Genomic DNA, 12,141 nt, shown 5'->3' on the forward strand with positions numbered 1-12,141 from the left:
TTTTTTTGAGACAGAGTCTTGCTCTGTCACCCAGGCTGGAGTGCAGTGGCACAATCTCAGCTCACTGCAACCTCCGCCTCCCGGGTTCAAACAATTCTCTGCCTCAGCCTCTCGAATAGCTGGGATTACAGGTGCCTGCCACCACGCCCAGCTAATTTTTGTATTTTCAGTAGAGACAGAGTTTCACCATCTTGGCCAGGCTGGTCTTGAACTCCTGAACTCGTGATCCATCCGCCTCGGCCTCCTAACGTGCTGGGATTACAGGTGTGAGCCACCACACCCGACTCAAAGATTTTAATGTAGTTATTATACATATTGGAAAACAGCCATAGATGTAATAATCTAGCTTTATAGACCCTGATTCTTACCCTTATCACTATATTTCTTTAAAAATTATTTTTAACTTGCATTATCTTAAAGCAGAATATCATGTCAACATCCTACATCAACATTCACTCCCATGTGTATTTCTTTTATTGTTTCTCAAAACTAGATAATTTTGTCTTTTACATTTCATTCTCTGTTTTTATTTTCAGAAGTTATTGTTCCAACACCTGAAGGTTCTACCATTTTGGTTTCCAATGCCTCTTTGACCACATCAGTGCCCACCCCTGTTATAAATAGTACTTTTACCCCTACAACCCTGCAGACTGTCTTTTCAGTAAGCACTTCTGAAAACAGCACTTCAGCTTTAGCTGATGTATCATGGACCCAGTTTAACATCATCATTTTGACAGTCATCATCATTGTTGTGGTGCTGCTAATGGGATTTGTGGGGGCTGTATATATGTACCGTGAGTACCAAAACCGGAAACTCAATGCCCCCTTTTGGACCATCGAGCTGAAAGAAGACAATATCAGTTTCAGCAGCTACCATGACAGCATTCCCAATGCAGATGTTTCGGGATTGTTGGAAGATGATGGCAATGAAGTGGCTCCCAATGGGCAACTGACCCTGACGACGCCCATACATAACTACAAAGCCTAAGGAGCTAGAAATATTCTCCTGAATTGTTAAACCACAGTGCTTATAAGCGTCAGCCCCTGGGCCAGACAAAGCCTGGCTAGAGTTTGCTGAGAAAGCAAAGGCAAATAGTGCATCTGAAATTTTCAGGTACAAAGTTGTAATGCGCTTAGCCTATCTATTGCTCTTAGTTTTCCCATGAAGATCTGAAGCGTTCACTGTCATTAGGACTTGAAGTAAAGTATATTTTTGTACCAAACCACGTGGGAGTATGGAAAGGCTGAACCCCATAGTGCAGCCCAAAACCACTTTGACCTCCAGATAGACTCCTGGGGAAGTGTTCACCAAGCCAGTGGTAACAAGATGATAGATGTGGAGGGGGAAAGACTGCTGGAAGACTTCATCTCCATTCCTGAAACATTTTTTTAAAACCAGTGTCAGGGATTATATTCATTTTACTATACGAAAGGACATCATTAAGGAAAAGCTGGTTTCTAGGCTGTATCACAATAAATAATCTTGATAGTTTCTAGAATAGGGATAGAAAAGTCCCATGATCTTCAGACGGGCTTGGTTTTTTCCTGCTAGGATTCTTGCTCAGTGATGAGATGAAAGCACAGGATAAGCTTCTAGTGGAGGAAGGATAAGCTTCATTGGGGAGCAGGAGGCTGATGGTCCTCCTCAGGGTCTCAGTGTAAATGATCAATTGTCTAAAAGTAAGGAATATTCCTGCCTCTAGAGAAATAAGGTGTACATAGTTAATGTAGCATATCTGGTCAACATTGTATCTATTTGTAAAAAAAAATCATGTCATATTTTATCATCGAATTTATTTGTACAGCAGTTAATGGTGTTGTAAAAAGAAAAATATGGGGATTGCTTAAAATACTGTAAAATAGATGGCAATATTGCTAGAGCTGGGACTCTGGTGAGCATCAGTCATTTTTAGTCCCTCTTGAGGACATTGCTGAAATTTATAAGAGGTCGAATGTTTCTAATCTTTCTTTCCTTTCTCAGTCTAAAAGTAGAGTTATATGCTCTTTGACTTACTATGATTCAAGCAATAGATTTTGAAGTCAATAATCATTAAGCTGGGACATAGGATGCATTCTCCAAAAACATTAATCTAAGTAGACACTAGCTACCCTATATATTTTACATAGATTAATATAAAACATATCCTCATTAAAAAATGTTTTTCTTGAATGTAAAAGATAGTCTTCCAAAGGATAGAAATATTTTAGTTCCAAGAGAAAAGCCATCATATTACTTGGGATCTGTAGTTTTCATGCCTGTGAAATATTTATAATCTCTCCCCCACCCCAAATAAAAAATCTCCTACATGTGAACATAGCCTGTCACTCATTTGCCATGAGGTATGTGCCATCTCCCTGCAGTGCTGTAGTTCTCCCATCGTCTTCCTGTCTGATTAGTGGGTAGCTTTGTAGATGGGTGTATAGTTAGTTCTTGCTTTTTGATGCAGTTTTTTTCCTAGAGGCTAACTACTGTTGCTCTCATTTATTATGATATTGACATTTTGGGTTAAGCAAGGTGGGTGGGAAAGGTGGTCAGAAGTCAAATATAACTTACTAGGAGGAACAGTGAACTGTGAAGTGGTTAGAAGAAAAATAAAAACTTCTTATTAGATTAGACCTAGGAAATCCAAGCTGACCCCTTTGCCTAACTTCCCTAGAGAAAAACCTAGAACTTGGTCATCCCTTTATAGGAGACCCCTAAGTTTTTCTCAGGGTTTGGAGATAATGTTCTGGAGGGAGTACAAGCAAATAATCTACTTCTGGTAATCTGAGGGTGCTTTGCATATTTGGCCATTGCTCAGAAGAATAGAGGTTACATTATATTACATTATATGAAAACTATTTAGTTTTTCTATAGCCCTTTGTAGTTTGCAAAGCACTTTTCCATATGTGTGTCCTCTCTTCCACACCATAGCTCCCTGAGGAAGTAATTGTTCTCCCCATTTTATAGATGAAAAGACTGAGGCACAGAGGAGCTAAATGTCTTGTTCAAGGCTATACAATGTATGTCATTATTAGGCTTGGAATCAGGGCTCCTAACTCTAAAGCACATGTTTTTTCAACTATGTGCAGAAATTGCCTAGCCATGGACACAAGAAAGCTAGGAGGAAGAGTTCTACTTGTGGATGTTTTTTATTTTTTTTAAATATCAGGAGCAATCCAGGGCCACACAACCATGAAGCACTTAGCGAAATGAACACAGGAAGATTTACTATCTGAAGCTAGTGTTAGTGATTAGAAAACAAAACTGCCAGTTTTGTGCTTCATTAAGGTGAACTCATCTTTCACGCAGGGAGGGAAAACTTGCTTTCCCTAGCAGTTGCTGCATATGTGTGTACAGACTGCACAATTCAAAGAAATTGTGCAAAATGGCATACCCAACTTTCTCTCAGTTACACCGCCCCCCAACCCCCAAAAAAGGTCAGGATTAAAGGTAGTGAGAAGTGAACATTTATTAAACAGAAGTTAAACCAATAGAGAAAGGAGGTTTGTTGGAGTCTAAGAGGATTTTGACCATGTAGAAATTACTTGAAACAGACCTTAAAAGTATTGAAAATTGAATCACAAAGGAAGTTTACCTTTAAATATTTGTTAATGGCTCCTAGGTTATGGTTATAATTTTTCTCAATGGGAAAAAAAGTCTTAACATTTGTTTTAAATAATATCCTCTAATGTCTCCAGCTTTTTGCTTCTGGAAATAATTTGCTTTAAAATATAAACCAATCACGAAGTGATCTACCACTGAAATCAGTCTAGGAAACTAGTATGGGATGCACTGCACAATGTTCTTTCCTCTAAAGGCATGAGCCCCATAAACTGTGGCATCCAGCAGCAGGATGCCATCTGTCCTTCAGAAAGCCTAATATTGGGCTGGGTGCGGTGGCTCACGCCTGTGATCCCAGCACTTTGGTAGGCTGAGGCGGGTGGATCACGAGGTCAGGAGTTCGAGACCAGCCTGGTCAACATAGCGAAACCCTGTCTCTACTAAAAATACAAAAATTAGTTGGGTGTGGTGGTACGTGCCTGTAGTCTCAGCTACTCAGGAGGCTGAGGCAGGAGAAGCACTTGAACCCGGGAGGCAGAAGTTCAAGTGAGCCGAGACTGCGCCATTTCACTCCAGCCTGGGCAACAGAGCAAGACACCATCTCAAAAAAAGAAAAACAAAAAGAAAGCCTAATATTGGGAGAATGTTTGTGTAAGGATTGGAAATGTGTTTATTTTTAAATAAGATAGCACTGATGTGAATCTTATTTGGAAATTACAGATACTGCCATTAAGCGATGCTTTTATCTTCATTAATTCATTTTAGTCAACGCCTATGCATTTCTGATGGTTAGGTGCCCTAGGTGGTGTTAAGTATGTCCTTGTCCTCCCTTACTCCCCTCTCATTCCCTCTACCCTCTGTCCCCCAGGGTTCTTTTATTAATGGAATTTCTACAGTTACAGAGAAAAAAATGGCACTTGAAAACTAAAGCTCATTTATATTAATACTAAGGTCCTGTGGGCCTAGTGCATTACTCTTCCCAGTGATACCTAGATTTTAAGAGAACAGACAAAACATGGGATGAGAGGAGAGAGGTTTTTTAGACAACATTTGTAGACACCTCAAATTATATCACTATTCTCTAGCGCCAATATTCCCAGGTAAATTGACCATTAAAGCAATACTCACTGACCTACTAGTTTATTTTGGTCAGCTGAGTGCCATCAGGATCGTTAGCCCTTTAAGTGCTATTTTGGGAGTAGAGAATCCTCTTGACAGCTTTGATTGGAACAGGGTTACTAGATCATTCACTTTTGTCCTACACTTTTTAGGACGCTTGGTGAACGTAACACCACTTAAAATGAACATACCTGGTTCCTTTATTTTGGGCTAGGTGGGTAGGAATTGAATTTCCACATCTCAAGGCAAGGTCTCTGACAAAAAGTTCAGAGAAGTAAAAGGCAACCCAGTGTAACCTATTACAGCAAGAAAAGCATTTCTGGCTTCATCCACAAAGAACCTTTGGTCTGTTCTACTCTTCTTGATAGTAAGGAGTTTGGGAGCTTAAATGAATTCGGTGTGTGCGGGGGAGTAAGGGAAGGTTAGTGCATTTTTCTGTTTAACCCTGAGCCAGTGTCTATGCCAAAGGGAAAGGCAGGAAGAATACACTCATACATCTGAAGAAGTCAAATAATATCAAACGGACCAAAGGTTATGGATCATTAAAATGTCAGTGGTTGAATGATGTTTGCTCAAAGGCAATATGGGAATCTTTCTTGTTACTTATGCATATGCAATAACTGCAGCAGCAGCCCTAGAAAGTGAGCCCAGGGCTTCAGATCTAAGTTAGTCCAAAAGCTAAATGATTTAAAGTCAAGTTGTAATGCTAGGCATAAGCACTCTATAATACATTAAATTATAGCCCGAGCAATTAGGGAATGTTTCTGAAACATTAAACTTGTATTTATGTCACTAAAATTCTAACACAAACTTTAAAAACGTGTCTCATACATATGCTGTACTAGGCTTCATCATGCATTTCTAAATTTGTGTATGATTTGAATATATGAAAGAATTTATACAAGAGTGTTATTTAAAATTATTAAAAATAAATGTATATAATTTGTACCTATTGTAGATTTGTTGTTTACTTTTTTGTGGTCAGAGTTGTTTGATGTCTTCAAATACATGCCAAGGATCATTTATTTTCAGCCCACTTCATAAAAATCTTTGAACCCTTCATTTATTGGCCATGCATTTTGTTTAAGTTCATTTAAAGAATGTTTTCTACTTGGGGAAAAAAAAATCCATGAAGAAGATTCCTTCTCTTAGAGGAAAACAAAACAAAACCTGAGAAGAAAATATATTAACATACATTGTTTGTGCTTTTGCCTATTCCCTCTGAGATTCATTGGATTTTATAGAGAAAACTTGCTCACTTTGGATTTCTTTGTCACACATATAAAGAATTTCCTTTCTTTGGTAGAAATCTGAAGAGAAACCATATTGTACATAATTATTAGGTAACTTGTAATAAGAGTACATCTTTTTAATATTTTAAGTTACTCTTGAAGAACCTGTATTTTGACAAAGCTAGATGGTGTTTAATGGGATGCCATCTGAGAGATTCCTTTATTTGAAAAAAAAAAGAAAAAACAAGTCAGGCACTTCTTTGTGCTGAGAGCTTTATAAACTTAAATTGTTTTGTTCAACTGCAGTTGGTTGACATTTAAATTTTTAAACTCTTATATTTTCTTTCTTTTCTAGCCACACAAGAAAACAGGTTTTATTACTTTATAATAACACCTTATGTTTATACATGTGGTTCTGTGATGTATATGAATTGGTTATTAAGGGAAAAGAATAAGCATGGCAGAAATCTAAACAAATTACATTTTCAAGAGAAAGTATATATATATACAAACAAGTAAAGACATTTGCTGGCCGGGCACGGTGGCTCAAGCCTGTAATCCCAGCACTTTGGGAGGCCGAGGCGGGTGGATCACAAGGTCAGGAGATCGAGACCATCCTGGCTAACACGGTGAAACCCCGTCTCTACTAAAAAGTACAAAAAACTAGCCGGGTGAGGTGGCGGGCGCCTGTAGTCCCAGCTACTCAGGAGGCTGAGGCAGGAGAATGGCGTGAACCCGGGAGGCGGAGCTTGCAGTGNGCAAGGTTGCATTATCAAAACTGGTTATATTCATTTTCCATAGGCGTATAAGACACCTATGTTTTTTAAAATTCCACATGCTCCATTATAATTAAGTCAGTAACTTCAAAGTAACAGTGTGCTTACTTATATTTTAAAAGTTAAGCTGAATTAAAAACAATGTTTTTCATGAGATGATAGCATTAGAAGTGTTAATTGACAGGCTGAAAATCAACATTCTATCTAAATCAATGTTAAAATTGTAGTTTTACCTATAAGTTAGTCTTTCAAGGCAATTTTATGAGAAATTATTGTAGTAATTGTACAGGCTTTCTAGTACTTCTATGTACAAAATGAAAGCCATCAGACAATGTTAAATTCACAATGTGCTGCTTGTTTGTATTAATAATAAGTAGATTTTAAACCTTGTCTGTTGAATGGAACACTGCACTTCAAACAGTTGCAAAAGAAAACAGGCAAAATGTTTTCTTTGTATGTAATAAGAGTAGGTTTGGGTAATAAAAGGAGTGTTTGGGAGGAAATCTTCTTTTGTGGTTTCCTTTGTGTTGTCAGACAAACTGCTAAAATTGTATATGTCAGTATTGGTTCTTTTAGTCTTTGACCCAAGGAAGGAAAAGTCTCAGCTCTTCCAATGTTCATTACTATTCCAATTTAACTACGTTAAACTCATACAATTTCCTACATATGCCAGGTTATATGATGTCTTCCTCCCTTTGCTGGTACTGCTTCCCCTACCTAGAATATCCTTGAGAATGCTCATTCATTCTTTGCAAACCTTTGATAAAGAAAAGTTGATCAATTCTTAAATTTGTACCTCCATTTTGCCTAATGAATACTTCTACTACTGCACATATTTTATTATAAATACTTGTTAGTTTGTGCCTTTCCCAGTGGACTCTGTATTCCTTGAAATCAGGAGCATTTATTCTTCTGCCTCTGGCATCTGGCATGTTGCTGGTACATTGTGGGTGCTCAGTAAGTGATGGTTTATGTACAAAAGGTAGTTGACAATACAAGAGTTTGTATGTGAACTTATTTTTGAAGTATGGCAAGAAAACTTCTATTCAGTGGATAGGATAATATTTCTTATTCAAGAGAGGTGTCAATTTACATGGGCTTCAGAGGTTCTGAGAAACCCTTGAAATTTCATGCTGTTTTGTTTATTGATGCAATTGTGTTTCTTTTTTTCTGGAGAGAAGACCCATACTTTAATCATTGTCTCAAAAGGATCCATGATCTGCCTGGCGCGGTGGCTCACGCCTGTAATCCCAGCATTTTGGGAGGCTGAGGTGGGTGGATCACCTGAGGTGAGGAGTTTGAGACCAGCCTGGCCAACATGGTGAAACCCTATCTCTACTAAAATACAAAAATTAGCCAGGTATGGTGGCAGGTGCCTGTGATCTCACTTACTCAGGGGGCTGAGGCAGGAGAATTGCTTGAACCTGGGAGGCGGAGTTTGCAGTGAGCCGAGTTCATGCCAGTGCACTCCAGCCTGGTTGACAGAGCAAGACTCCATCTCCAAAAAAAAAAAAACAAAGGATCCATGACCCCAAAGGATAAACAACTAATTGAAGGATTATTACTTCATTTTCAGCAATAAAATCCTCCCACTGAATGTAAATTGGCACAATTGGTAAATTGGTCTTTATTTCAATAAGTCCACTTCTAGGAATTCTTCATAAGGAAATGACCTAAAAAGCAGAAACTTCACAAATTTTTTTCAGACTGGTGTATGAAGTTTCAAAAATTGGGGATAAATTCTAGATGTTCAAGAACAGAGATGTAGGCCAGCACGATGGCTCACACCTGTAATCCCAGCACTTTGGGAGGCTGAGGCCCGTGGATCACCTGAGGTCAGGAGTTCAAGACCAGCCTGGCCAAGATGGTGAAACCCCATCTCTACTAAAAATACAAAAATTAGCCGGGTGCTGTGGCGCATGCCTGTAATCCCAGCTACTTGGGAGGCTGAGGCAGGAGAACTGCTTGATCCCAGGAGGTGGAGGCTGCACCACTGCGCTCCAGCCTGAGCGACAGAGCAAGACTCTGTCTCTCACACACACACACACACACACACAAATAGTACTTCATTACCAACTGGGGTTTATCACATAAATGTAAGTCTGGTATAACATTCAAAAATCAATCTGTGTAATTCACAAAGGCTGAAAAAGAAAAATAATATAATGATTACCTCAATAGCTGTACAAAAGGCATTTGACAAAATCCAGTATTCATTCATGATAAAAGTGATGATGATGATGATAATGATACTCTCTTGTGATATTGTGATATAATAAGAAATATAAGCTGGGCACAGTGGCTCATGCCTGTAATCCCAGCACTTTGGGAGGCCGAGGTGGGTGGATCACTTGTGGCCAGGAGTTTGAGACCAGCACGGCCCAACATGGCGAAACCCTATCTCCACTAAAAATACAAAAAAAAAGAAATGGCCTGGCATGGTGGTGAACGCCTGTGATCCCAGCTACTCAGGAGGCTGAGGCAGGAGAATCATTTGAACCCAGGAGATGGAGGCTGCAGTGAGCTGAGATTGCGCCGCTGCACTCTAGCCTGGGCAACAGAGCAAAACCCTGTCTCAACAAAAAAAAAAAAACAAAACAAAAAAAACAAAACAAAACAAAAGAAATATATATTTTGGTTTTTGTCTATCTCCTAACCAGAGCTTTTAAACTTTTGTACAACTTTCTAAATGATAAGAGCTGTAGTAGCATCTTATGTTATATTTGGTTTTTGTCCCTGGCTCTTATAATGTGTCCAGGGTGATAAAGGTGAAAGGAATAACTTTTGTTACTTATAGTAAGCCCCTGTTGACCACACCTGAGTTAATGAAGTGACTTTGGAAAAGCCCCTCAAGATGAGGGCGCTGGTTGCCAGAGGAAGCAACTGTACGTTTAGAAGATTGAAACGTTGGCCGGGCGCGGTGGCTCAAGCCTGTAATCCCAGCACTTTGGGAGGCCAAGACGGGCGGATCACGAGGTCAGGAGATCGAGACCATCCTGGCTAACACGGTGAAACCCCGTCTCTACTAAAAAAATACAAAAAACTAGCTAGGCGAGGTGGCGGGCGCCTGTAGTCCCAGCTACTCAGGAGGCTGAGGCAGGAGAATGGCGTGAACCTGGGAGGCAGAGCTTGCAGTGAGCTGAGATCTGGCCGTTGCACTCCAGCCTGGGCGACAGAGTAGAAGATTAAAACGTTTAGCCCAGGAGAGTTTTGTTTGTTTGTTTTGAGAGAGGGTCTCACTCTGTTACCCAGGCAGGAGTACAATGGTGGGACCTTGGCTCACTGCAGCCTTGACCTCCCAGGCACAAATGTTCCCCCCACCTCAGCTTCCTGAGTAGCTGGGACTACAAGTGGACGGACTATAAGTGGACACCAGTACACCCAAATAATTTTAAATTTTTTTTAGAGACAGAGTCTTGCTATGCTGCCAGGGCTGGTCTTGAACTCCTGAGCCCAAGCGATCCTCCTGCCTCGGCCTCCCAAAGTGCTGGGATTATAGGCATGAGCCACTGTCCCCAGCTAAGGCCAGAAGGTCTAGGCTGCAGTGAGTCATGATCTTGTCACTGCACTCGCCCTTGGCAACAGAGTGAGGCCCTGTCTCTCTCTCTCTCTCTCTCTCTCTCTCTCTCTCTCTCTCTCCCTCCTCTCTCTCACACACACACACACACAGAGACACACACACACCTCCTATATGTTAGTAAATGAATAAGTGAATCAGCCGTATCAGTTTCTACACTCGTAAGTACAGTAAAGGTGTGTAAGTATACTGCAGTCTGTAGGCTTTGAATTAGTGTAAACTTAAACTGAAATCCCAATAAACTGTTATTTTGGAAAGCAACAAGTCACTCGTAAGTAGGAATGTTTGTGAGTGACCCCGGGAACATACAGCACAAAATTCCCTTCAATGGAATGGTGCTGATGAAGCTCATTCCTTTGGTGCAGAGAGAGATCACACCCACAGACCTGACTGCATGTCCTCAAACACTGCGGCCTGTGCTGACTGAGTAGGAAGCAAATATAGTCCAATATATGGATGCTTTTGGTGCCATCCCCTTCCTGCCTTTACTTTCACTAGTGTGCAGAACCAACAGGCTTCATCTCAGCTTTTTAATTTCCCCAAAACATTTTCTAAATGAGCCATTGTTATCTTTAATCACCATGGCTTGGGGGATTATCCAGCCTCATTTGAAGAAGCTATTTTTTGCGAAGAGATGAGATTCTTCCAGACAAGGATAAAGACATTAATGTTGTCTATTAAGATTCTGCTTTAGTCAAGATAATAATTTTAGGGTAATTAAGCACATTGTATAGACTCCAATGGGCCATTAATCCCCAGTGGAATTGTCTGAAACGGAGAGGCCTCTAAATTTGAAAACAAGGAATTTGGCAACAGTCACATTTTGAATTTCCTTCAGTTAAAATGAAAAGGTTTCAATGTTAACAGGTACTGTCCTGGGTAAAGAATTTTATTTACTTATAATCTGTATCTCAACTTTTTGTATTAAAAGGTAGAGATCATTAAACCTTTAAATTAAGAGTTAAAGTATCAGTTAAGTATACTAAGGAGGAAGCAGAAACATACCAGAAAACCTAGGCTAAAGGGTAATTTAGCAATTGGCACCCAGTTTAGCTATGAGCTGCCCAGCAACCAACAACATAGATTATTTTCTTATATTACTGTCTAAGTAAAAGGTGCATACTAGAACATCAACAGAAAATCTATTTTTCTTGGTTCTAAAAGATAATAGCTTAGAGTACAAAAAGCATCAGCTTTGAAAATGATTCAGACAGGAGACAGAAATACTGAGTAGAAGAGGGCGGTCCCTGGCAAAGGCCCCACCCTCAAGCCTGGAGACCTGCGGCCCTAAGTAGGAACAGGCATTTCTATTTTCCTGCCCAAAAGGTTGTCTTTTGGCCCACCACATCCCCTATCCTGTACCCATATAAACCCCGAACTCCAGGCTCCAGAAACAGACAAGCAGGCAAGGAGATGAGATAGGTGGATGAACAGCAGAATGATGCAGCAGAGAAAGAGAGATGAGGAGGAACGTCTGAACACCCAGAGGAGTTTGGCTGGGGGTGGTCAGAGAGGAGTTTGGCCACTGGATGGCCAGGATCCAGGGGAATACCATCTTCCTATTCCATCCCCCCTTCCAGCTCCCCATCCATCCCTCTAAAAACCACCTCCACCGCTCAGTAAAACCCCACATTCATCCTTCAAGCCTGTGCTCACAATACAGAAAGCTATCACACTGGCCCTCTGCCCTTGCAAAAAGGCAGAGGGTCCATTGAGCTGGTGAACACTCAAGCCATCCACGGAGATAGGAGGGCTAAAAGGGAACACTGTAACACATGCCCACCTGGGCTCCTGCAACGGTCCGTCTGTGTGCTTCCCCTCCTCTCAGGGGTTTGAGCAGCGGCAGTGACCAAACAGGTGAGCCACAGTTGCCTTCACATGTCCTGCGAGAGG

General features: G+C 40.5%; 1 protein-coding gene across 2 annotated transcripts in view; it reads left to right on the forward strand.

Annotated features, from left to right (window-relative positions):
• MEGF9 (multiple EGF like domains 9) overlaps positions 1-5,616 on the forward strand; it is a 118,357-nt gene extending 112,741 nt beyond the window's left edge. For both annotated transcript variants that reach the window (XM_017884249.1, XM_017884250.1), the window contains one exon: positions 537-5,616. In XM_017884249.1, the coding sequence (XP_017739738.1) occupies positions 537-988 (452 nt within the window). In that variant the 3' untranslated portion in view covers positions 989-5,616. The remainder of the gene's footprint in view (positions 1-536) is intronic.
• Positions 5,617-12,141: the final 6,525 nt, after the last annotated feature.

The sequence above is a fragment of the Rhinopithecus bieti genome, unplaced genomic scaffold (assembly GCF_001698545.2).
Source record: "Rhinopithecus bieti isolate Rb0 unplaced genomic scaffold, ASM169854v2 scaffold_13710, whole genome shotgun sequence".
In the NCBI taxonomy this organism is placed as follows: domain Eukaryota; kingdom Metazoa; phylum Chordata; class Mammalia; order Primates; family Cercopithecidae; genus Rhinopithecus; species Rhinopithecus bieti.